Source organism: Varanus komodoensis, unplaced genomic scaffold (assembly GCF_004798865.1).
Source record: "Varanus komodoensis strain SLA01 unplaced genomic scaffold, ASM479886v1 scaffold16, whole genome shotgun sequence".
Classification (NCBI taxonomy): Eukaryota; Metazoa; Chordata; class Lepidosauria; order Squamata; family Varanidae; genus Varanus; species Varanus komodoensis.
The window spans coordinates 9,906,022-9,933,116 of record NW_025335468.1 but is presented as its reverse complement, the minus strand read 5'-3'; the positions used below and the strand labels follow the sequence as shown (position 1 = coordinate 9,933,116).

The 27,095-nt window shown below is 40.7% G+C and overlaps 1 protein-coding gene across 3 annotated transcripts in view; it reads left to right on the top strand.

Annotated features, from left to right (window-relative positions):
• Nucleotides 1–27,095, top strand: part of CARS1 (cysteinyl-tRNA synthetase 1) — a 57,530-nt gene that overhangs the window by 22,740 nt on the left and 7,695 nt on the right. For 2 of the 3 annotated variants that reach the window (XM_044425621.1, XM_044425618.1), the window contains 16 exons: nt 127–215; nt 1,489–1,585; nt 1,910–2,008; nt 6,773–6,922; nt 7,837–7,977; nt 8,603–8,691; nt 9,716–9,837; nt 9,936–10,048; nt 12,439–12,567; nt 13,346–13,475; nt 13,710–13,813; nt 17,336–17,433; nt 19,031–19,220; nt 20,332–20,400; nt 21,216–21,297; nt 25,672–25,752. In XM_044425621.1, coding sequence (XP_044281556.1) covers nt 127–215; nt 1,489–1,585; nt 1,910–2,008; nt 6,773–6,922; nt 7,837–7,977; nt 8,603–8,691; nt 9,716–9,837; nt 9,936–10,048; nt 12,439–12,567; nt 13,346–13,475; nt 13,710–13,813; nt 17,336–17,433; nt 19,031–19,220; nt 20,332–20,400; nt 21,216–21,297; nt 25,672–25,752 — 1,783 coding nt within the window. The remainder of the gene's footprint in view (nt 1–126; nt 216–1,488; nt 1,586–1,909; nt 2,009–6,772; nt 6,923–7,836; nt 7,978–8,602; nt 8,692–9,715; nt 9,838–9,935; nt 10,049–12,438; nt 12,568–13,345; nt 13,476–13,709; nt 13,814–17,335; nt 17,434–19,030; nt 19,221–20,331; nt 20,401–21,215; nt 21,298–25,671; nt 25,753–27,095) is intronic. The other variant, XM_044425620.1, reaches the window with a different exon arrangement.

Genomic DNA, 27,095 nt, shown 5'->3' with positions numbered 1-27,095 from the left:
TGTCATGGATAACATGCTCTGATTCAAAATAAAAATACCACACTGTTTCTGTGGTGCTGTTCCTGTGAAAGTAGCCCTGTGCATATTTGACTTCCTGAAATTTCTTTGTCTCCTTTTTCCTCTAAGGACATATTTCAGCCGCAAAATGACAACATGGTGAAGTGGTATTGTTGCGGTCCAACAGTGTATGATGCCTCCCACATGGGACATGCAAGGTATGAAGGTGGTGTGTGGTGTCTGAATAGCAACTGGCATTAGCAGTTGAAGAGCAAAGCCAAAAATAAATGTATTATGTTGGATCCATGTTCAGTCTTGCAAAAACTCAGTGTTAAGAGGAAACATTCTTTTCCAGCAAGGATGATGGCACATAATCTGTATTGGGAGTTGGAGAGCGGCCATTTTGCATGCCCAGTGCATGATTAGCAAAACTGAATGCTTGTTACAGGAACAGGATAGTGGCCATTGCTAGTGGATATGAAGCTCTTCACTGATGGTGTCATTTTTATAATTTTGAGTATGTTTGATGGAATCTGTGTTGTGTTGCCATAACACACTTAGATTACTAAAACCTTAGGGCGCAACTAGGCATGATATAATCGGGATCTATCCTATTTATACATATCTAACTGTTGTGGGGGTATTATGCATAAGACATTCCTTGATCAGGACTATTATCTTGAGGTTGGAGGATTTTAATCTATTCTTCCTATGCCATTTCCTGCAATTAAAATTGTTTCTGAAACTGCTGTTTGAACCATAGTGGAAAATGCTGAGATACCCATAGGTTATATCCAGTGTTAGTCTAATTTATGTCTTACCCATTTCAATGGGATGACTCTAAATAGGACTAACATTGAATACAACTCCATATGTTTTAAACCTACCCTTCCTCAATATAGCAACCCTGGAGCTTTCCATAATAAACAACTCCCAAGGAACCTGATCATGAATCTCTTTCATCATATCTGGTTTGATCCTTTCTAATTGAAGGTTCCTCATGTAAGCCTTATGCATTTTTACCATTTTATGATACATAATGTTTTATTTTAAAACAAATAGTACTTAAAAATCAAGAAATATGGTCGGTCTAATTACACCAGCTAAGTTTTCAGTCTGGTGTTTCAAGAAGCCTTTTAACTCTTATTTTGGATATTTAAAACCACAGTTCAAGCTCCACTATGGGATGGCTTTGAAATAATATAAAAAAATCTCTTAAGAATTCATTTAAAATTATCTTTATGGGTAACAAGACAATTGAGGGTTAAATGTTGTTCAAAATAGGTTTGGCACACATTTCCAGGACTTATCTTGCCACATACTAATTTTGTGTAGAATGAAAAGCTCATTTTTACAAGTGAAACGCTTAACTTGTAAATTTTCTAGATTCAAAATCCATTACTATGTATGCTTCATGAACTTACCTTGTGCATGTAAATGCATTTGAAGTTTCTGCTGTGCAAAACTAACTTGCCTTTTGAATTATTTTAGATCATACATTTCATTCGATATCCTGAGAAGAGTTTTGAAAGACTATTTCAAGTACGATGTCTTCTACTGTATGAATATTACAGATATAGATGACAAGGTAAATCTAAAATGCCATAATTTGATTAACTTATTGAATTAATTTTATTTTAAAATCTTACACTGATAGGGAAAGCTCTCTCAGCAGGTTAACTGGTTCTTAATTTGTATAGCACTTTCAATGTACATGTAACTTTACAGAATAACATAAATAAAGAGAGAGATCCCTGTCCCAAGAAGCTTGCAGTCTAATTTTCACAGAAAGATAAAAGACAATGGTGGGATGATGTTTTGGAGATGTTTTGCTAGATAAATAGTACTGGTTTTCATCTTCAGATTATATACATGTGTTTCCAATTTATATATTATCTGCTTTGCTTTGTAGATTATAAAAAGGGCCAGGCAAAACTATCTCTTTGAACAGTACACAGAGAAGAAGCCATCAGCCACACAGCTACTTGAAGATGTCCGCACTGCATCTAAGGTAAGCTCATATTCTACCCCTTCAGGTGCTATGCAGAGAGAAGTTTGCTGTCTCAGTTGTCTTTCTGGCCTTGGCTTCCTTTAAAAATTCTAGCGTCAGAAGAGAATAATCAGTAGTTCACTTTGTATCCCACTTTATTCCTTTTTTCTATTTTCTATTCTCTGTTCAGCCACTTTCCCACCATGGGGCACACACTGCCTCTGTCAGTGCCCGATGCCTGAAATTGTTATAGCATTGCAAGGCCCTTGAGACTTGCTTGTGCCCAGACATGCCACTGATAAAGGCAGCCAAAGCCACCTTCTCATACTGCAGGAAGATAAGAAGAGCCCTGATGGATCAGACGAAAGGTCTGTCAAGTCTAGCACCGTGATCCACAGTCGCTAATCAGGTACCTACAAGAGCCCACAAGCAAGGCATGTAGGCAATAATAACCCCCTGAACAACTTCCCCAGCAATTGGTGTGCATAGGCAGACTTCATATTGGAGGGAACTTAGAACTAGGATGGCCTCCTAGCAGGGATGGCCAAGGTGGAATGGTCAAAGTGGAGATACCAGACTAAGATGTAGCCACTCTCCTCAGGGGTGTCATCACATCAGCAAAAGATTGACATCTATATGGTGATGGGGGTGGAGAAGCTCCTGAAGGGCAGCAGTAGTCAAAGGAGAAACTTCTGAAGCAGCAGTAGTTTACAGTGACACTGGTAGGGGATCTTTTGCAGACTGTGGTAGTGAAACTCAAGATAACTCTGGTAATAACTGCACAGAAGAGGCAATGGTAAACTACTTCTAAATATTCTTAGTTTGAAAATCTTATGATAACGCAAGAGATAGTGGTAGAAACTGAGACTCCCAGGATGGAAGGCAGTCAACTAGCTACTGGGGCGCAGCAAAGGACAAGTATGAATAATGTTGCTAATGGTGCAGCTTGATCAAAGGATCAGACCTAGTGGCTGACAGGCACAGGAGTGAAAGGAAAGCCTGATGCGGCACAACCCGTGCAATTGGCACATGAGAAATACGAATCAAGACAAACTGGAAGCTGTAAAGCAAGAAATTGAACATTTAAACATCACAGAAATCCATTCAGGGAGAATCTGCAATATTAGAAAGTGAAGTGAAAGCTGCCCTGAAAGCACTTGGAAGGAATAAGGCACCTGAAGTACCAGTAGAACTATTCCAATCTGTAGAGATTGAATCAGTCCAAATCCTAACAGGAATATACTAATAAGTATGGAAAACAAAACAATGGCCCACAGATTAGAAACATTCAATAAACATTCCATTTCCCAAGAAAGGAAATGCTAAGGAGTGCGGCAATTAGACGACTATTGTACTAATTTACCTTGCAAGTAAAGTGATGCTCGAGGTGTTGCAACAATACTTTTGCCCTCTATGGAGCAAGAAATGCCCGACATTCAAGCTAGGTTCTGAAAAGCAGGAAAAGGAAGGGGCACTTGAGCTCATATATGTTGACTATGTTGTGCACGCACGCTTGGATGAGATTCCCAGACGCGCACAAGAGATCGAGGGCTCTGGTGGGAACACTAGCTTAGGCTTAGAAGAAGGGGAGTGAATAAGTGTTCCAGCAGAGAGTCAGAGTTCTCACCCTGATACTGCAGACGTTGAGACTAGCCGAACTCCAGGTGGTGAACTACCTCAGGGAGTGAGGCTGAGACAGTGCAGGATCAAAGCACTTCAAGGACAAACACAGGGCCCAATAACTATTCTTAATTGTGAGAAAGAAGCCAATAGAGAGCAAGCTGGAGCGGTTTCTGAGGGTGGTTGGGATGCTCGAGCGTGCAGGTGCACTCGTCAGCTGGGGCAGTTGGAGATCCGATTAGAGCAGTGGTGGCAAGCGCATGTCCAGAGAGCACCACCCCCTGGAAACAGGCCCCAAAGGGTTCATAAGCAAAGTGTAGGGTGACGTCAGTCAGAGCAAAAGGTCAACTTTCTACCTTGAGTGTACTTTCTGTGTCTGTGAATAGCTGTTTGGAATAAAGACTCTTTTAGCAATTGCTGGAGTGTTTGCCTTTATTGGGAAGGGACGCCTGGCTCACAACAGACTACTGGAGCGCACCAAAGAATTTCAAAAGACCAATCTATCCAGCCTTCCCCAACCTGCTGGCCTTCAGAGGCATTTGGACTGCAACTCCCAGAATTCCCATCCAGTTGGGCCATTGACTGGGATTTTGGGTGTTGCAGTCCAAACATGTCTGGAAAGCACAAGACCTTTGGGGAAGGTTGATCTATGCTTTATTGATTACAGCAAAGCCTTGCCTATGTGAATCATAAGACGCTATGGATGGTTCTGAAAGAAATGGGGTGCCTCAGCACTTTATCATCCTGCTGTATAACCTGTACTGTCCATCTGCAGCTACTGTTAGGACAGAATTGGAGAAATGGAATGATTTCCTATAGGAAGGGTATCAGACAAGGGTGCATTTTATCTCCCTATCTATTCAAACTCTGAGCAGACTATAAGGAAAACTGCATTATAATCTGAGCATGCAGAAGTGAAAATTGGCAGAAGACACATCAATAACATATGTTGATGATACCATATTAGTGGTGGAAAGAAGCAATAACTTGAAACAATTCCTGATGAAAGTGAAAGAAGAAAGTATGAAATTAGAAATGTAAGTAAATATTAAGAAAACAAAGTGGCTGCAGAAGAATTACACAACTTAAATGTCAACAAGGAAGAAACTGAATTTGTGAAAGATTTTATATTGCATCAATACAAAGGGAGACTGCAGCCAGGTCATGTGAAGAAGATGGAAACTTGGAAGGGCAGCAGTGAAAGAACTAGAAAAGTTAATAAAATGTAAGGATATTTCACTGAAGGCCAAGGCCAAGATAATCCACACTATTGTATTTTCTGTCACTGTGTATGGGTGTGACATGTACAGGGAAGAAAGCTGACGGAAATAAAATGTGCTCAGAACATGGTGCTGGAAGAGATCTTTGTGAACATTCTGGACTGCTGCAAGGATGAAGCAGGAGGTCCTAATCAGCTCAACCTAGAACTCCCCCTAGAAGCAAAAATGGCAAAACTATCAGGCACCTCATGAGAAGGCAAGACTCATTGGAGAAGGCAGTTATGCTAGGGAAAGTCAAAGGCAGGAGAAGAAGACCAATTATGAAATCAATCAATTCTATAAAAGGAAACCTCAGCCTTGTGTTTACAAACTGTGCAGGGCTGTCAGGAACAGGACATTTTGGAGGGCTTTCATTCATAGGGTCACCATAATTCAGAAAGAATTGGTGGCAGGAAGTAACAAAAAAGTTAGCTCACCATTGTACCTTGTGGTAGTGAATTCCATGTGCACATTAGCTATGCAGTGTTTGAAAAAGCACTTCTGTTTCTCTGTCCTAAACCTTGCACCAATGCTTTTCATAGTTTTATTTGAAAAGAAGGAAAATGTCTCCCTATCCACTTTCTCCACATTACACACATTAAACAATATCTCAGTCATGCCTCTCCCTTGTACTCCTTTCTTTTGATAAAAATGCTGCAAGCATTTCGGTTCATCCCAGTTGCTCTTTTCTGTACGTTTCCCAGCTCTACAATATTCTATTTTAGAATGTGTACAGTGACTGCTGGATTCACTCTCTGGGCTTCCTTCCCTTGTGGGATTAACCTTAGTTTCTTGGCATTCCCTGAATTCACTACAGCTTAATCCTCCCACGGAGCTGAACATCTCTGTCTGGAGGATGCTTTCACTTGCCATGACTAAGGGCCTTGGAGTCCTTTGCCTGTCACTTTTCCTGAGACAACTATTTGCTGCTAGCTTCCCTTAGGACAGTTGGACATGAACATCTACGAGTATATTTTTCTCCTACCTTTTGTCACCCTGATAGATGTCCACAACATTCCAAATTCTTCTGCAAAATGCATATTTGGGAATTTAATTGGTTAAATAAAAAGGCACAAATTCTCTGAGAAGAACTCTCAATTTTTCCTAGTGTAAGGTTTTTAGTGTGTGTTTGGAAGAGGAATGTCAGAATATTTGGAAGGGGAATAGTTCTGTCTATAATATGGTATATACCAATCCCTTGGATTCTAGAATTTGCTTTCACTAGCAGTAACATTCCCTGACAAAGTTTAGTATTATTTCTTTATTTAAAAATTCTTATTTATTTTAAATTTTTATAGATAGTTCTATAGCAAATGTTCTCAGAATGGTTTACAGCATAAGCTGTATCTTCATTTAGAAATGACTTCTAGGGAGGTATACTTAAACGTGCTTCTCCTGGAAGGAAGTTGGGGGATTTCTTTCCAGTTTCCCCTTCCTCCTGGAGCTCCCAGTGTCACCTCTCAATGTACTAGAGTAGATTTTCAGGGTGCATAAGGGCTGCGGAGGGAGGGGGGAATCCATACAAACTGACCACTGCTCCCCCATTGTGCCAGCAAAATTCCTCCCCTGGATCAGAAGCCTGAAAAGGAAAGGAGCAAATCCACTTGTAAAAGGCAAAGTTCAGATCTGACCTAATGAGTGTCCAGTGAAAATTCAAAAGTTACTCTTACCTAGAGCATGAATGCTTATGTGACATTTTAATTTTTAAAATCTGCCCCCTAGACACCTGGTACTTCTTTTGCCTTGGGAATTTTTCACTTAAGTGGAAGATAAAGGCTTTTAAGGTATATTTTGTTAGATGTATGTCATTTTATGTGACGATCCTTGTTCATTATCTTGTCAAACCTTTCATGTGGTTTTTAAAAACACATGCATATCTATAAACAAACCATGTTTCTTAAATCAGCCCTTTTCAGCTAAGCTGCAAGAAACCACAGACCCTGATAAGAAGCAGATGCTGGAAAGGATTCTGAATGCAGTGATAGCTGCTGTGGAACCTCTAGAAAATGTACTGCGAAGAAACCTTCCTGAAGGGGAAGTCAGCAGACATGCTGAGGTTTGTCCTGCATGGATTTTGGTTTGTAGGCTTGATGCTATTTTCTGAAACAGGTTATTTACTAAAAATAACATGTCTGAGAGAACGGAGAGTCCTTCCCCAAGTGCACAAACAACATGTTTGAGATCAATTTCATCCTTTTGGGACAGACTCCATCAAACTATGGGTACCTTTAGGGTCAGCCTTATTTGCTCTAGAGGTTTTGTGGATGGGGGGCACTTAGGGAATGCAGAGGAGGAGAGGAAGAGTAAGTCCTATTGCCTGAATGATTGTCCTCTCATACCATTTAATGCAGTTCGTATTCATTTATGAATATGTTAGTGCTCAGGGCCTACAACCAAAAGGCCACCTACAATCTACCACCCATTTCAGTCACCATTTCTTTTCTTCAGCCACTGGTTCCCATTCAAAATATTTCCCAACTCATGAAGTACAAGAAACTGTTACTTGGCAGAGGCTCTTCTCTGGAAACCCTCTTTGAAAGAAATTAGGAGGGTTGTTACTCAGAGAAGGGCCTTTTCAGTGGTGGTGTCCCAACTGTGGAATACACTCCCCAGGGAGGTTTGCCTGGTGCCATCGCTCTATTCCTTTCGAAGATCTTTTTATTATCTCGATATTTTAACAATTAATTGTTTTTATCCTTGTTTTTATTACTATTTTAGATGTAGTGTGCTGTGTGTTGTTATGGTTTTGTTCTTGGTTTTCTGTTCCTTGTAAGCCGTCCAGAGACTTTTTAGTAATGGACGGCATAGAAAAAAATTAATTCTACAAGGAAAACTGGGTGTGTGCTGTTTGTGTCTTTGGAAACAGGCCCAGATAAATCGGCATTATACATTTTTAGGCACAATTTGATCATGAAATACTTGAAGACTCTTGCATTGTGACAGTCATCTGTTATCTAATTTATTTTCTAGGTGTTGTTGCATGAAGCAAAAGAGATACTGTCTGAGTGGCTGGACACGAAGTTGGGCAGTCAGATCACTGACAACTCTATATTTTCCAAGCTTCCCAAATTCTGGGAAGAGGAATATCATAAGGATATGGCAGCTCTCAATGTAAGTTAGCATTCAGTATAAGACATTTGCATATAATTTGTGGCTACTTATTTCAGATTTATTTGGCCTGGAGGGAATTAGAAGGCAAACATGTGACTTTTGTTTGTACTTCAGGGCTTGAAGACATAGGTTTAGTGGCAGATGTTGATATATAATGATTTAGCATCTGTTAAGATTCATACTGACACCTTCTATCCACAATCTGAATAGTGCTGTGTTTCAAGATACTTCAATAGTGAAAAGTTGTCATTCATACCTAGAAAAATCAGAAGTAACAGAAGACATAAATAAAAAATGTTAGCTTTCATCAGCAGTCCAAGCAGTGATGGCTCGTGTTCACAGTGATGGACTTGTTGGAAGCAGTGCGGACTCCCATTTTTAATAAAGATTGCATTCACCTTTAGCTCCTGGAAACTACTAGCACACTCTTGGTTTTGTTTGATTGAGCCAGTGTTCAGCTTCTTGGTTCAGTTTTTCTTGCCACTTTATGTTCTCTTCAACAAGTTAATTCTCCTTTAAACTTTCTTGTTAGTATGCATCTATAGAACCTTAACAGTGAAACAACAGGGTTGTGGTAGACTGGTGTGACAGAGGTAGAATATATTTATAGTTTCTTTGTTTCTAGGTATTACCTCCAGATGTCTTAACTCGTGTTAGTGAATATGTACCAGAAATTGTGGACTTTGTTCAAAGAATTGTAGATAATGGATATGGGTGAGTAAGGAGTCCGAGTTCCCCATGGTGTGTCTATGAGAGGGGACCCAAAAAACCCAGGAATTATCTTCTGGAGGGTGGGCCCCTTGTAGTACAGGCTCCCCCTGCTAGGTGAGTGTTCTAGGAATCCATCTGCATCAGTGTATCCAGCTGGGTTGTGAGAGGCTGTGTTTAGCTCCAGTGTGGGTTTTTTGGAGACTCTTTCAACACGTTTGGCTTATTTCGTGGTGGCTGATTTACAATGTGGCAGTGAATTTTGTTCAGCTGAGTGTTTAGCAGTTTTTGACCAAAAAGGGCATGACCCTTGTGCCCCATCCTCCCTATTTACCCGTTCTCGCCCTATCCGACTTTTTTTTTTTTGTTTCCCTGGATGAAAAAAGTCTCAAAGGGAAATGTTTTGCTGATATGGAAGAGGTGAAACAAAAAACAGCAGACACACTAAAAGGCATCAAAATCAATGAGTTCAAAACCATTTTTTGAGCAGTGGAAATAATGTCTCAGTAGCTGTATTGCATCTAACGGACAGTACTTTGAAGGTGACTGAAGTTTGAACATGTAAAAACAAATACATGATTTTTTAATAAATAAATTCCTGAGGGTTTTTGCCCCCCTCTCCTGCCATACGTGTGTACAAGGGGGCAGGGGGAGGATGGGTAAGCTTCAGAAATACCCAAACCTTCATTCATGTTTCCCCCTATTCACATGCACACCCACACATTCCTTATCCCCTGCCTCCAACCCACATGAGAAATAAGAGATAAGGGAATGATTTTCTTAGTCAGTCATAGAGCTGGCAAGGAAAGTGGCAGACTTTCACCTGCTAGCAATAACAAGGGAAGCACTGAGGAGGGTCCCCATGACGACATGGGCTGCATGTGGCCTGTGGGTTCTTCACCACTGCCCTAGACACTCAGCATGGAATGCAATGGTAGGGCCTGGTCTTCTAGGCAATAGCAGCAACTTTTTTGAGATCCTGTTTTAATGCTGTGTGAACTCTTGATAAAATTGTGCTTCTGTCTTCCAGTTATGTGTCCAATGGATCTGTCTATTTTGATACAATAAAATTTGATGCAGCTGAGAAACACTCCTATGCGAAGTTGGTTCCTGAGGCTGTAGGAGATCAAAAGGCACTTCAGGAGGGTGAAGGTAATTTAACAGTCAATCAGGAACTTTCTTGTGAACCTCAAGAGAAAACTTTTAAAAAGGATTCTGACCATTCCATTCCTTTTTCTTGTACTTCACAGGTGACTTGAGCATCTCAGCAGATCGCTTAAGTGAGAAGCGTTCTCCAAATGATTTTGCTTTGTGGAAATCTTCCAAACCAGGAGAGCCTTCGTGGGATTCTCCTTGGGGGAAAGTAAGGCCAATGGCTTGGACTGAGCAATCCAGCTGCATGAGCACAAGACAATTTTGCTGCAGGGAAAGTGGGGGAAGGGGAGATGCTTTTACATGTCATTTATGGTTTCTTGCACGTCTTGGGAAGCTAATTTAGAGAGCTCTCCAATCATCTGGACACCGTTTTTAGGATGCAGGGAGTGGGCAGCAGACTGGGGAGGGGGATATCTGTGCCAGCCTGCACTCAAATGGGAGTACTTTCTCTTTGTGTAGCTGGATCTTTTTCTTCCAAGCTACTATTACTGCTCTCTGTGTATGTATCATGCATATAAAGCCAGTAATAAATGAAATTCTCAACAAATTATCCAGTCTAAAGACAACTCCTGCCATTACCTTTATAAGACATGAGAACACAGGTCATACCTGGAGATGAAGGCTAGCATCACCCAAATGGCCTGCAAAAGCATTCTTGCTTGGAGCCTCCTTGATTCTCAATTATGCTGTGCACCTAATCCAGTCATTGGCACATGTTAGATTCTCAGATTTAAATAAGTTGCTACAGTTTCCTTTTAAAAATTGTCCCTGGAATATGTTTTTCTTTGTTTACTTTTTGTTCTGCAATCCCCTAATTTTTATAGTCGGGCTTTTTCATAAATAGTCACAGAGTCTCCGCGTTACCCAATCAGGGAAGGAAAAGAACCCCTGGGACTTCTTCTCCTCCCCTGCACATGCTGATCATGCACTGCCTCATTTTCATAAGAATCCACCATGGTTTGCCATGCTTGCCTGAACCCAGCAAGGTGAGTTATGGGGTTGGCTTCCAAATTACTCCTTAACTCACCCTCACTGGCTTCAGCCAGCATGTCAGTCTACATCCCATATGGACAGCTATGGAAATGAAGTGGTACACAACCTATATTCTTGGTATGGGGGAAAAGAAACCATCATGGCTTCTTTTCCATTCCAGTCATGCAAACCCAGCCTCTATCTGCTTGTTTGCAACCTTGCCTGAGTGGCTGTTTCTTCTTGCTTATAGCAGTGGTTCATAGCTGTCCTCTTTTATTGAGAGTGAAACTGTCTTAAAATGTGGTATCCAAAGCCAGACATACTACAACTGAGCATTTACCTAGTGCTTTAGCTGGTTAGATATATCAGGAGGCAAATGAGAGCACATACCATGGTTGGGGTTAAAAAGTTTAAAAATACTCTTAACATGGTTTTATCACAAACTTGTAGATAAATGTGACTATTTTTAGGAGTGTTTCTTCTTGGGGAGCAAAGCACTGTAATATGTAAACCTAAGAGAGAATTAGAGAGGCTACTTCAGTAGTAATACAGAAAAACATTTTTTATGAACTTACCTTCTTGTAGAGATAACTTTTCAACAATCTAAGCTATCTTGTGATGGGCACTTTCAAAATGTTCTGAATGTTGCCATTTGCTGATATTCATTCAGTCACTTGAGGATGTTGCTTTTAGTTAAATGCATTTTGTGCAGACTTGATTCTGTCAAGCCAGGCTATGCAAAATTTATTCTTGCATCCAACTGAAAATATTCCCAACAAGAGAGGGCAGTATACTACACTACCTGTATGATGGTGGGACCTACTGCTAGAACAGCAGGAAGTCTATTAGTTTGTGAAACAACTGTAAATCAGTGAAAATGCTTGTTTCTAGAAAGAAACTGATTAGCAGAGCTCTGAAAAAGGAAATGAATGTTTCTGCGTATTTCCAGGGCTGCTTTAGGAGCTGCTAAGGTGGGTTGCCCCAGATACCCTCTCAGAAGAGAGTCCACTTGGCTAATGCCAGCATCTTGGCAGGTTCCTTGACCAGGGAGTCAAGGCCCAGGCCGTCATTGAAGAGTTGGAGACGGGCCGTGATAATGCTGGGATACTGGAGCAACTTGTGCTCCAGCAAGTGCTCCTCCTCCTGGCATCTTAGGCAGGTGGGGCTGATGGAGGGATTGCAGCGGTGCACATTCTCCTGTGATATCACTGAGTGGCGAGAGCACAGAACTCCATCTTGCTGAGACTGGACAGTTTGGCAGCCCTCAAGCCAGGAGCTGGTCCTTGTAGACTGTGGATGTTTGAGCATGAGTTGGGATGAGCTGCTGCACAGCAGCTTTGGCTGTTGAAAAGGGGATGGGTGTGGGGAGGGAAGACAAGGCTCAAGCCGCTTCCTTGGTGCTAAGCCGGGGGCCCCACAAGTGCAACAGAACTAGCAACTAGTGGTGCAGCAGCAGATTGGGGTGCTGCCCCGAGCATGCAGAAATCAGATGAGGCAATAAGGTAGACATTCTGCTTTCAAGAAGTAGTTCTGCTGTTAAAACCTGTTTAAGAAGGTAAGAAATGTTAACATTTAATATTAAGTAGTGGAGAGTATTAACATTCTCAGTAATTAATTTTTAAATAGGGCCGCCCAGGATGGCATATTGAATGTTCTGCAATGGCTGGGTCCATTTTAGGAGAGTCGATGGACATCCATGGAGGAGGCTTTGATCTTCGGTTCCCTCATCATGACAATGAGTTGGCACAGTCTGAGGTAGAGCATACCATGTTCTAATTCTTATTGGGAAGTTTCAGCCAGAGAAAAGGAGAAGAATTAGCTTAGTTAAGTAGATCAACACGTTGGCTTTCAAAAGAGAACATGAAATGTACAAATCCTCAGGCTGAAAATAAAAGCAATTCTCCTGTTGCTACTGCTTAAGTTTAAGTATGGTTGCAGCTGATTTTATCTTAAGTTCTACTTTTGATTATTAATACTAATGCTTTTTAAGGTCATGTATATCTGTGTTATTTTTCATACAATATTATGACACAACTTACACCACAGTATGATTTATTTGTTAACAAATAAACCATGGCTATGGTTCAGAGTACTGATTCGCAAACTGCATGCTGTGAGATCCCCCTCTCCCTCCCTCCCTCCCTCTTTCTCTTGCCCTCTCTCTCCCCCCTGTCCCCTACCCCGCAGCCTCAGCCTAATCCCCAAATAACTGTTCTGCTCTGCAGTTTCAAGGAGGGTGTCCATCCATAGCTATCCATGGGAACTGCTTGAGAACATGTGTTTAGAGCCTTTTGAATGTTGATTGAAGTGTGTCTCTGATCTTCATTTTAACGAAAGTGCCCCAGCAAAATTTGGGAATTCTAATTTAGGAGTTCATAATCCTGAAAGACATCTCATCCCACTGGACTAAGAATCAAATTAAGAGAGGCAGTGATGGAGAATAGAAGTTATCTGTCTTTCTCTTTCCATATTTCAGCAGTCTATTGAGAATTCATCTTATAACTTACTTAGGTTTGTCCCATGTATCTTGTAGGCATATTTTGACAATGATCATTGGGTTCGCTATTTCCTGCACACTGGGCACCTGACGATCGCTGGTTGTAAAATGTCCAAATCTTTGAAAAACTTTATTACAATAAAAGATGCACTTAAAAAACATACAGGTGAGACCTTTATTTCATTAGGGAAGAAGTGGTCCCCAGTATTTTAAGAATATTTCATTTTTTAAGAATGCTGGGTAGATAGTAGTTAGCTATTACATGTTTGACTTCCTTTTCTTATATAATAATGGTGGGATTTGCAGTTAAGATTATTTTATGTTGTAATGAACATTGTGGTTTTTGCAGCAGCCATATTGTGCTGCACATTTCCTTTTCACTTTTTTAAACTCTCAACAGCTCGGCAATTACGGTTGGCTTTTCTTATGCACTCTTGGAAGGATACACTGGATTATTCAAACAACACTATGGAATCTGCTATTCAGTATGAGAAATTCATGAACGTAAGTTAACTTCCTCTCTTTGTGTTTTTAGCTGAACAGATACTGAGACATAATGTGAAAAGCGACATGCATTCTTTTCTGCTGAGTATATATGTATTCTGTATATTAAATTAGTTGCTTACATAATATTAACAAATTAAGGGTGCAGTCTTAAGGCCTCCTGACATCCTCTGGGAAGCCAAAGGATTATTTGGAGCCCCAAGTCTAAAATCTTGTAATCTCAGAGCTGGCACTCTTAAGGCTGAGCCCCCTCACAGGTGGAGCAGGAAGAAGTACACCTGTTGGACCTCAGAGGGGGCAAGATGGGAGTGTTGGAGGATGGGAAGGACTGGAGAACTTATGCCAATTCCTGTCATTGTCCCAGCTTCCATCCCTCTCCCTCCTCAAGGCTTTCTCTATACAGCTAAAAGCAGAGATTGCTGCTGCTGTGGCTAATTCCTGTTAGTTGCAGTGAGGTTGTAGCACATAGAATGGTGCCCCAAACTCGTTATTCTGGTTTCCTTTTTGGCATTTACTTCACAGTAGAAAATATATAATTTCAAAAACAAAAGATTGAAATGATAAATCTAGCACTTAACAGGTTGTTTTAATTTAGTCTGGTACACAAAGTTTTAGATTTTAGCATGAAATACCAGATCTGAAATCAAACCTAACTTGACTCAGTATTGCAAAGAGAAATGTAAAAAGTGCTCTCTTCCTTAAGAGCATTAAAAAAAAGTCTTGCTGGTTCAGATCATTGGTTCATTCAGTTCACACAGTGGCAAGCCAGCTGCCCACAGGATCCTTCAAGGAAGATGGGTACCTGAGTTCCATGTGTCCATGCTCCTCAGCAGCTGGTGTATGCAGCCATGCTGCCTCTGGTAGCAAGGCTAGCAATCATTGATAGCCTCTCTTTCATGCATTTGTCTAATCCCTCATAAAATCATCCAAACTGGTGACCATCTCCTCTTCCTGTGGCAGTGAATTGCACAGCTTAACTATGTGCTGTACTTTTATCTGTCCTAAATCTTCCACCATTCAGCTTCATAGGTACTATTATGGGAGAGGGAGAAAAATGTCTTCCTCTCTACTGTTCCTTAACTGTCTCTGCTTTCTGAAAAACATCTTTTCATTCTCTGGTAGTCCCAGAGAAATCAACTGAAAGACCTTTAACTGTTCTTTTCTTTACATTCAGTGGTTGTAGAACAAAATATAAGGCAGGCCTACTTGCCTTGCTCCACTGAGCCAAAGAAACCCCAGTCACCATGTATGCTTATCCCCAGGGGCGGTGTTGGCTTGCTGCCTGCCTGGAACTACATGAATAAGGAATTGCCATGCATTTGGCAAATCTAAATGCATGGCAAATAGGTTCCAAATTATGTAGGCCCATGGTAAAGGCTGTAGAACACAAGCACATAAGAATGCACCATTGTGTGATATGGCATAGCAACAGAATATTTTGGAATCAACCAAGGATAAAGCTAGCAGGTGATTAAACTGAGCAAAAGAAGGAACTCTGTTCATGCATGCATTTTGCTTGATAAAGATCCCAGTATGGATTGAAAACATATTGCTGTAAGATTAGTTCAGATGTGCATCTTCTTTGCCGAATATATTATTGCAGGAAGAGATTTTCTTCAAAGTGCTAGCTTCAGAAATAAAAGTAGCATGCAACTTTCCTACTCCATCATTAATTATTACCAATTCCTTTCTAAAAGGAAAGGAATTCTAAAAACTGCAAGACATGGTGCTGTGGTCTTTAGTACTAAGAATTTTGAAGGCTTTGTATTTTGTTAGCGGTATTTTGAGGGGTGTGGGAAGCACACTTAATATGTGCTTCTCACACACCCCAAGGTGACAAATTAAGGTGACCAATGTAGCTCCAAGAGACTTGATGTCAAAAGTTGCTAATGATCTGTTCTGGACAATTTTACTATTCCACTGACCTGTATGAGATGAAAGGATCTTAGAAAAACAGAGCAGGACTTTCCCTATCTTTTATCTTTATGAAGTTTATGAAGATCAAGGTAGAAATGATGGCCCAAGGTAAGAGCCACTGTAGCAAAAGAGAGAGAAGGCACTCCTGTTGCTCAACAGAAATACTGTAATGATTTGGATTCAGTCATGACCAACTTTCAATTTATTACATTAATCCCTGATAAAATGTGAAGAGATTAGTCATCCAAGTGCTATACCAATGGCAACGATTTTTGGAAAATATACTGTCTTTGGAGAGAAAAATATTGTTATCTAGTAACATCTTACAAAGAATTTAGGTAAGCACCCCATAAAGAGAAGGTCAAGACATCTGTTGGAGACTCCAGTGGTACAATAAGTGCAGTGATTTTTTCTGATTTCCCCTTTTCCTGTGCCTCCTTTTACATTGTTCTGGAAATTTTCACCACTCCTACAGAACAACTTTTCAGGAGTCACAGGGAGGAAGGAAGAATCGGCAAAAAATTGTCTCCCCATTTCCTCTCATAAGAGTGCAGTTTTTCTGCCAGGAGCACTGGATCCAATCTATTGACATTTTTATAATTCCCATGAGATAGAGTAATGAAAAAAGAACAGTAATATAACAGAGTATTTCACAAATTACAAAAAAATACAAATGTAGGTATAGTTTTAGAACCTTACATTAGTAAAGGTCCTAAATATTGCTATCATATTTAGTAAGGATGGGGAACCCATGACCCTCCAGATGTTGCTGCACTTGAGTTCCCATTGCCATTGATCATATTGACTGGGGCTTGGTGTCCAACAATATTGGACCTCTGGTATGTTCTTCACCTCTGGTAGGATTTACATAGAAAAAAAGGATGTTTAATAGAGGCTTCCATTTACGAATGTAATAAATGAATACATTTTAACTTGAAAAATACCTGGTTTAGCTGAACCTTTAGACAATTTTATTTAATGTGTTATGATTTTCTATAAGTACAGTTTCCCAAACAATTTGATCCCAAATATATGAAGCAAATATGGGTTAATCCACAGCTTTCCATTGCTATGTAGCTTCAGTATAAGCAGCAATAATAAGGTGTTTGTGTAATAAATTGCTCATCACAGCAGGAAACAGTATCTAAAAATATATTTTGGGTTTAAGGTTAACAGCTTGGCTTGTTTTACTAACCTCTTCTTATACCTGGGCTTTAAATCTAGGCCTTTCAGATATATTTGTTTAAAATGGCCTTTCCCAACCTGCCACTTTACAGATAGTACGTCTGACTATAATTCCCACCACTCATTGCCCATGCTGGCTGTGGGTGAAGAAAGTTGTAATCTGACATGTCTGCAATTTAAGTGGATTTGGTTGACTGCAAACATCAATAACGTTTTTGTTAATATTGTATGTTATGCTAAGTGACTGCTTAGAAAACAGCCATTTGAATGCAGGTTAGAAACACACTTTTCTAAGCAGAGTAGTGTGCAGATCCTTTTCTTAACTGTAAATAAGTCTCATATGATTATTGAACTAGCTGGTCAGTATACTTTGCTGCAGGAAGATTTAAGCTTGTGGGCTTTTTCCCCTCCTGTTTTTAGGAATTCTTTTTAAACGTGAAGGACATCCTTCGGACGCCTGCTGATGTGACAGGTCAGTTTGAAAAATGGGAAAACCAGGAAATAGAGTTGAATAAAAGGTGAGTGAGAGTGTTTTTATTTTTTCCCTTTCATCATGAATGAATACTTGTATATTCATGGCAATGGATCCCATTTTTCAAACTGGCATTTCCTTTTTTGTGCAAATACATTCTTCGATGGTGCTGCATTTCTACAACACTTTCCCCTTGAATCTCAATTACTTGCTAATTCACATATCAACTGGAAGCCTACATGTTTTCATATGCTTCTTGACCCCTTTCTCTCTTCCATGTATGTCATGTTTGACATAGGTATATTCTCCAGTCTATTTTTACTTACATAGGAGACTCAGATGCTATGTTGTTCAGTCATTTTATTTCTTACAGAACTGATGTCCTACTGTTCTTCCTTTGGGTTATACCAAAGTGTCAAACAGTAGCTCATGAAGAATTAAAAAGCTAGAAAAATATGAAACAAACCTTCTGCATAAAATGCAGAAAAGGGACAAATAAAAAGGTTTTGCTACCTCATTAGAAGACTTTAAAATATTCAGCAAGATGGTCCCTGACCTCCGAGTTTCAATTCCAGTATCCAGTGTCTTATCTTGTCCTCTGAAATGGAACTCTTAAGAGGAACAAGGCATAGACACCTTTAACATGTTGAGAGACAAGGAGAGGGTGGAGGATCTGAGGCATTACAGTTGATCTTGGACATCAGTTCTCATCATTTCTAACTAATGGCTATGCTGGCTTCATAGTTTATCAAGGTGTTTTTACCAAATTAATTTAAAGCAGGAACTTTAGTCTCCTCATGCCCATGTCTGGGGAGAGGAACATGTGAACCCAAGGCTCAGTGCAACTTATTTTCATAATGCTAACCGATAGGATGAAATCCTAAACAAGTCTTATTTAAAGTAGACCCATTGAAATGAATGAAACTTGGGTTAATCGTGATTACTTTAAGTCCCATTCTCATTTCAAAAGGGTTACTCTAACTAGGATTTACATTGGATTTTATTCTATGGGTTAGCATTATCTGGACTGTTTAAATAACTTCCAGAATGTCTTGTAAATCCATTCAGAAGGGTGTAGCATATATTCACCATGACTAGTTGCTATTGATAGTTCTATCTTCCTCTAAATGCCATTTAAGTTGGTGTTGATCACCACATCTGTTGGCAACAAATCCCATTGTTTAATTATGTGTAAAAGTGGGGTGGGGAGATACTTCCTTTTGTCTGTCCTCAGTCTTATACCACTCAGCTTCATTAGATAGAATCCAGTACTAGTACTTGAGGACAAGGAGAAAAGCTTCTCAATCCATATTCTACAGACACATGTACTACATGGGTTGCCACTGAACTCTGGGTTGTAAATTCTAAATTGTGGTTAACTATGGTTTGTTAGAGTAGCTGGGTTTACGCCACGCAACAGTTTGTGATTTAACAGCAAACCATACTCTGGGTTGTTATTGCATGGCAACTTGGGCAGTGAACCATATTTGGAATTTTAGTATCCATCCACCCAGTTTGGAGAGGTCCTTTTGGAAGATGCTTGAAGCTTCCTTCTCTTAGAAGGTCAGAAGCTTTGACCCATTCAGATTGCTTAGGAATGTCATAAATAACATTTTTGTCCCTTTATCTTTTTTCTTGGCTAGTTTTTATGACAAGAAAGTAGCAGTCCATGAAGCATTGTGTGATAATATTGATACACGCACAGTGTTGGAAGAAATGCGGTCACTTGTCAGTCAATGTAATTGCTACATTGCTGCAAAGAAGACAGCCAGACAGATGCCAAATAGAATGCTGCTAGAAAATATAAGCATCTTTCTTACACAGATGTTCAAGGTATGGGATACTGATCAAAGCTTTTGAAGAATTCTGTGTGTCACATTTACGTTTTTTAGACTAGAACTTGCAGACTGAATGTGTAATTCAGAAAGAAAACTGCTATGCTTTATGAAGTCGGAATGTGACTGTATTATGATTTTATGATTCTGCTGTTCTCCAGAAATTGACATGACCTTTCACGATGATATAGTATTTATACAGATACGATGAAAATGAAGTGCCCATGCTTCCAGGAAGCTGTGCTTTGCCAGCCCTTCCCAGCAGTTTCTGACTGCAGCTGTGGCTGCTCACAGATACTAGCCTTGCTAAAACAAGTTCAGGAGTAAATATTCTCTTGGGTCTAGTTCTCAATGACTGGCGTCTGAACTTTAACACTTCAGATTCTGCAGATGGGGTCTGGAATGATTGGATAACCAGCAGGAGTCCCATGGTCCCTGGGGAAGCATCCCAAGGACCATGAGAGAATTCAGATTTCTTCCTCTAAGGCTGAAGGCAATACTCTGACTCTGGAAGTGGGGTTTGGACATCTAACATCTTTCTCCAGCCCCTTCATGGCTGGTGCTGAGAGCTGTGCTGGCCGCCTTTTTGAGGCTGGAAACCCAACATCAGAAAGGAGGAAAAGGGGACATTCTGGTGGTTGTGGAGGAGAGGGACTGGTGCTTCCTCCAGCCTCCTTTTCTTCCTCCCATAGCAGAGGACACTGGGGGCTGTAGTATTAATGCACCTCATCTGTGCAATATGGTGCATTTGTCCTTTCAGCTTTTCTTAAGGTTAGACCCAGCTGTAAGTCTAAGAACCAGCAGACAGGTGGCAATTTCACTACTTCCTCCTTTTCTCTTTAACTCTCAATACCATATCCCATACATTTCAGGAAGGGACATTTTTCAGGAAGGAGGGATCAACAAAAATCATCCTCCCCCGCTACTCCAGTGGAAACTCTTGATCCCAGCCTTAGTATTAGAATTTACCTCCTTTTTGCAGGAAAAGTGAGCAGGATGACTCAAGTTCTCTTTCACATTCCTTTAGTTGGAATTTTTAGCTGTGTTAAAATACCTACTGGCATGTATGAATGAGTGCATAGGTGTTAGTATGTGTTTCCCTTGCACAGGTCTTTGGTGCTATAGAAAGTGATGATGCGATTGGCTTCCCAGTTGGAAGAAATGGTCCAAACTTCAATGTAAGTAGATTGGGAAATGCACTTTGACAGTTTCAGCTCTGTTCATGGCTTTTAGAATGATTGGGTTACACGCTGATGCAAAGCCAAGCTCTGTGCTGTTGTGAATATGTAATTGCAAATTAAATCTGCAGAACTATTCCATTTGTATTTGGATGTGAAAACAGATTTTCATTGAGAATCTTCTTGGGCTTCTAGGAAATCACTGTATAGTATAGTTGTGGCAACTATATTAATCTTTATTATCTTTTTAAAATCTTGCTAAATCAAATTCATCCCTGGAAGTACAGAAAGCTACAAATGTTGCGTTAGCAACAGAATCAATGCACTGTTTGGGGGCACACTTAAGGATATTATTAGAGGGGCACTGTGATATCAAAAAATGAACTCTAACTCTCTTTCAATTTAGCTTCTCTCTTACTTCACATCCGCCAGCAACTGAGCCATGCTGTTTGAGCTCAAAGGAGGCTTCTGCAGTGATGCCCCTGCCATGCCACAGTGCACCATGTTTTAATTGACCTCAGTGAAGTTGGTTGTTGCAGAGCCAGATTGAGACCTGTCCTTTCAGGGAACAGGAAGACCAAGAGCAAAATAATAAAATGAAGCCTCATCCTCCCTGCCTCAAAGCTCCTTGGCCTAATAGCCCTTCTTCTCTTATTCCCATCTGCACTGTAAAGCTTGTCGAGAGATATGAAGGGTTTCAGTAGCCTATTCTTACCACTGTACCAGAAAGTCATGTAGCTGTGAAGGAGAAGATGTGGAAAAAATGTGAATGCAGGTGATTTCTGTCTCAGTCAACCAAATGTTTTGTTTTGCAGCTTGAATCTACAGTAATGCCGTATCTACAGGTTTTGTCTGAATTCAGAGAAGGTGTAAGGCAAATTGCCAGAGAAAAGAAAGGTATGGTTAAGTGTATGTTTTTTATATGTAGAAACTTTCAGGAATATGTGGCTTTTATAAAGGAATTAATGCTTTTTTATATGGTTATGGTTGCTAGCACACCTTACCAGTTCATTCGTTCACATACACATATTCATTTGTGCTCCGGAGGTTTTTCAGCCAAAAACTAGGGATGTTTCAGAAGAATACTGTCTGCATTTAACTCAGGTTTTACTTTTTGGTTTTATTCTCCAGTCCTGAAATTGTTAAGGCCTTCAGTAAGATGTGTCTAGAATTACTTTGTGTGCAGGTACATGTGTATGAATATCTATGTGTATATCTACTGAGCTGGGAATTTCTGTGAAGAGAAATCTGCTTATGACATGTTCTTGTTGGAGTGAGTGGGGAGGCAATTTTCATCTTTTCCTCCTTCCCCTAAAAAGCTGCTGCAGAGGGTTGTGGAACCCTCCAGAACAGTCTGTGAGCTTGTTCAGAGAGCTGTGGAAGTGCAGGAGTTTGCAACATTAACAGTGAAAGTATCTAAAGAGAAGAGAGATGGGGTGGAAAAGTTACCACCATCACAGCTGAGACATCAAGGAGCACCCCTCAGGGTTGTGGCTTAGTCAGATTTACTCCTTCACAGCCTTTCCCCCTCATTTTTCACCTCAGGCTGATGGCTCAAATTGGAGCTGGCTTCTCAGCTGACTAGACAGATCACCTGAGGACTGGAGGTCACAGTTTCTTGAAGGCTCCTGCTCCCTCCACTGTTACTACTAGCATCTATTCCAGCAGGCTGGCCTAAGAGAGATGACAGGGAGAGCAGGGCCATTCTGCTGATGGTGCTCTCATGAAGGCCTCTCTTCCTCCAGCCGTTGCAGCCAGCAGCCCTTCCAGCAGGCTTTGCAGAGGGGGAGAGTAGGGGCATTTCAGCAGCACTGCTGAACAATCTGATGCCCTCCTCCTTCCTGCCCCATTCCATTTTCTTTGTGCATTTAAGCCTGTAGGCAAGAACTGCCTTATTGCAACATAAAAGTGCTTTAAACAAATGAATCACCATCAGGGCACACTGGCTGGAAAAGTTTAAATTTCCTCATTCAGCACACACCATGATATCAGGGAATGAGTGTCTCCTAGAGATAGCAGTTTGAGAAGAGTGTAAGAGAGAATGGTGTGCATGTGTGCTTGTCTTTGCAAATAGAGCGTGTGAAAATAGGGTGGTACATGGTCTCAGTGATATCCATCCACAGCTGGTATGTGGCCTTTAGTGCCCACTCCTAGGGCGAATTTGGCTCTTGGCTGAATCTGCTTTAAACAGATGTAGGAGACATTGGCCTTTATGTTTCTAAAGCACTGAACATAATTCTATGTGGATCCCAGTTAGGAATATTCTGGTTTTTGGTAGATGAATGCCCATAGTATTTCTTTCTTTCTTTTGAAATATATGTAGAGTGTCATCTTATTATTGCATAGTAAGAACTTTAGTGCTCGGTGTCTGGTGCTACCTTCATCTCAGTTTCACTCCTCTAGAGCAAGTTTCAGAAAAAGGAAAGGAACCGGTCTGTTCCCTTAGTGCTGGTTGTATTTGTTAGTGTTTTTGAAGCTAGTAGTTGCCATATGTGAGTCTGCTGCTGGGAATTATATTTATATGGTTGAGTTGCTGCATCAAGACAAAGGGCTCCAAGCAGCAAGTATATCTACTTCCCATAAAATTCTGAGCAAAAAGCATGTAATTTCTTTCTGTTCTTGCTTATAGGCATTGAGTAGCCTCATGATTTATACGCAGGAAACTTTTTCCCAAGAGACTTAGAGTTACAACAAAGTGCTCTTTCAAACATTGTTGACCATACCCTCTTGCTTTTGAACAGAAGGCCCTGATTGTGGGATATTAAAATGCTATGCAAATAAAAGTTCTTTTATTCATTGTACAAGAAGAACAGATACTGGAAACCCTGAGAGCGACATTGGTCATTCTTAGCACAGAGTTGGTTTACTGTCTGAATGTTCTAGTGATAACACACAGTGAAAGAAAAGTACCCAAAGAAGGTTGGATAGCTGTACATTGAAAAGAAATTATTTGTAATGAAACCCTGCCAGGAAATGTCTGTGGATTTTCAGCTTCTCACTTAAGAGACAAGAAACCTTGAATTACAAGTTTGCTCCTGTACTTTTGGTTATATTATCTACCTTGAGAAAAAGTACTTTCCAATAGATGTGCCTTTAGAAATCTAACTGGCCACAGTTCATCCAACCCATTTATGCGTATAGGCCTGCAATCCAAATGTTTTTCAAATCTGCTTTGGTATTTCACCTCTCTCTGCACTGCTTGCATTACTAGTTGTTTTCTCATAGCTGAAATGCTTTGCCCAGTGCATTTGGAGGGGTGCTAATGTGCTGAAAAAGAGACAGTTCCTTTAATGTGGATTTGGCACATGCCTTCCTCTGGATTTTTGCCACTATCACAGAAAGCATTTGTTGCTAGGGTCTCTCTGAAAATGCATTATTGTTGCACACACAAGACATGAAGTATTTCATGAGGCCATGATATTAATTCTTCAGAAAATATACTGCCATGGATAATGTTCTTCATGTTTCCCATTCTCCTTTATCCAGAAGGAGTCCTCCCTGGCCGCTAAAATTTCATTATTCGTGGACTTAGACTGGTGAGAATTTCTAACTCAGGAAGGCATCAGTGGAGGGCAACTGCAAAGAATACTACCCTTGCAGAGCATGTCCAGCTGTGTTTCACCTATTCCTGTCAATGCTTTTCAGATTTTTTTTAAATGAATTCTGATTTTTTGATGGCGTTCATCAGATTTTCTTTAACTACTAAGGATGAAGATACTCAAGTTGGAAGCAGATGTTAAATCAGGGTAGATTAGGCCTAGCAGCTCCAATAAAATGGATTCCTCCCCATATAAGAGGAAAGAGTGCTGGGTAAGAACCCAATTTGTATGAACACTTCATTAAGCGCTAGTGGACTACACCACAAGCTTAAGCAAACCTGTTAGCATATGTTTACTCATAAGTTAGTCCCATTATGTGTATTTATTCAGAAGTATGATGGCAGAAAGTGAAGAGGAACTAAAGAGCCTCTTGATGTCGGTGAAAGAGGAGGGCGCAAAAGCTGGCTTGAAACTCAACTTTAAGAAAACTAAGATCACGGCATCTGGTCCTCTCACTTCCTGGCAAATAGATGGGGAAGAAATGGAGGTAGTGACAGACTTCATTTTTCTGGGCAGGCAGACAGTGACCGCAGCCAAGAAATTAAAAGACGCTGGCTCCTTGGGAGGAGAGCTATGGTAAATCTAGACAGCATACTAAAAAGCAGAGACATCACCCTGCCAACAAAAGTGCGTATAGTCAAGGCTATGGTTTTCCCAGTTGCAATGTATGGCTGTGAAAGCTGGACCATAAGGAAGGCTGAGCGCCGAAGGATTGAGGCCTTTGAATTGTGGTGCTGGAGGAGACTCCTGCGAGTCCCTTGGACTGCAAGGCGATCAAACCGATCAGTCCTAGGGGAGATCAACCCTGACTGCTCTTTAGAAGGCCAGGTACTGAAGATGAAACTCAAATACTTTGGCCACCTAATGAGAAGGAAGGACTCCCTGGAGAAGAGCCTGATGCTGGGAACAATAGATGGCAAAAGAAGAAGGGGACAGCAGAGGATGAGGTGGCTAGATGGAGTCACTGAAGCAGTTGGTGTGAATTTAGGTGGACTTTGAGGGATGGTGGAGGACAGGAAGGCCTGGAGGAATGTTGTCCATGGGGTCGCGATGGATCGGACATGACTTCACAACTAGCATAGCATAGCATGTCTCCATATTTCCTAACGGATGTTTTCCCTAGTATGATTAGGATTACAATTTACTGTGAGTCTTTGGAAGCAGTGACAGATCGTTTTTGCTTAGGATTGGGATGGTACCACTATGGAGGCTTGCTGAACCAGATCTTTGTGCTGAGACCTGGGCAAAATACTGCCAGTCAGAGAAGGGTTACATACAGCACTGGGTTTCAAGGGACGATGGTCCAGTAGTGGCACCTGATATTCCCACCTTCAACATTTCTTTGCTCAGCTTATGTCACACTGCAGGGTGTTTGCTTCTATGCTCACTCTTTCATAAATAGTATAGCTAACATTTTCAAGCTGGGTATCTCTTTCATCTCCCTGCGTTACTGAGCCTTCTGAGAAGCAAGATAGCCATTATAATATCTTTTAAAGATAGCATGGTAACATTTTGAGAAGTCATTAGGAGCTTTCATCCAAAAGGGAGAGAGCAACCCCTCTGCTACATGGTATGTTGAAAGGTGGTCTTCATTGCTCATAAAATGTGCAGCTGACTGAAAGACATTTCATTCCAATTGATGTTAGCTGTTATATTTTCATTGTAATTGCAGTGCTCGAAGTTCTGCAGCTTTGTGATTCTCTTCGAGATGATGTCCTGCCTGAGCTTGGAGTTCGGTTGGAAGACCATGATGGTAATTACGTTGTAAATACAGTTTGTGCTGCAATGCATCAGGACTTACCTAATCAAGATTTCCTGCTTTTGGTTTCCCATTTATAAAATGAAAACCTAATGATGTGTCTCAAGGTGTGGCTATGAAATGAATCAGGCCTTTCCAGCACCTTGGCCACGTAAGGGTGCAGAAGGAAACACATATATGCAGAAGTTGGAAAATTTCAGTTAGATCAGTCAAAGTTTCTTTCAAATAAGGTTTGGATTGGGATGTGAAATAGAAATAACAGCAAATAATGTGTTGCAGCCACTGCTTGAGCCTGCCAGTGGAACAGTTCTGGTGGAGATTTCAGGGGCATGCAGGAGGCTGCAGAGGTACAGACAGCGAGTGCAAGTCCACTCAGAGGCCACTGGCTTTAACTCTCTTATAGTAAGAGACTATAGGTTTCTCAAATGAGACTCTTCTTGTTCGTAGGATTTTCAACCTAGTAAAATGTAAGTGGATTCTCTCTTTATTTTCAGAAGTGTGCTGCTAATTTTAATGAAGGGTAGAATCCTGCCAAAGTTAAATATTTTCAAATCCAGACAACTTGAAATCAATGAGTTTTAAGGATGGTTCATTTTAGCTTCCCATTGGTCTTGAGGCAGGATTTACATGCACATACTAGTTTATTATGTTAAATTACTAAAAACTGCTGTAATCAAGGCTATATTCCCACAAGAAGTTATGCATTACCTATGTGGGTTACATATCCACAATTGTGCAATGTTGTAGCTGAAGAAATTAATATAGGTTGTTTGCAGTACTCCCATGAGTCCCATTCCAGATGAGAAGATTTTTACTGAAAAAGTAACTAAACATCCAGGGCAAAATCCTTCATATGCAAGCATTTATGCCTGTACAGAATAGGGCATAACAGAGATGCGTAGCACGGCATGGGCATCATATTTCCCCTCCCGCTATGGGAGTGCATAATCAGAGTGCATAGTCATTACAGCAGGACAAAATGGGTTACAGGGGGCTTGTGCAGGTCTCCTGTATAGGAAGGCCAGGCAAGGGTATTTCAGCAGGCGGAACTTGCACTGCTATAGGTAGAGCTGTTGAAATTCCCCCTTCTGCACAATTGTTAAAGGGTCAGGAAGCCTGCATCCATTTGCATTGGCCACCTTGCGCTTGCATTCCATCGAGTCCTCCCAAGAGCCGATAAACTCTGAGCTCTCCGTGCATGAGTGCCAGTGCAGAAAATAACTATGCCCCAACAAATGTGATACCATTTTTTGAAATTACCAATTTAGTGGAAGACTTTCATTTTATTCATTCATCTTCTGTCTTTTGCTGTGAATAGCCACAAGGTAGTTTATAAT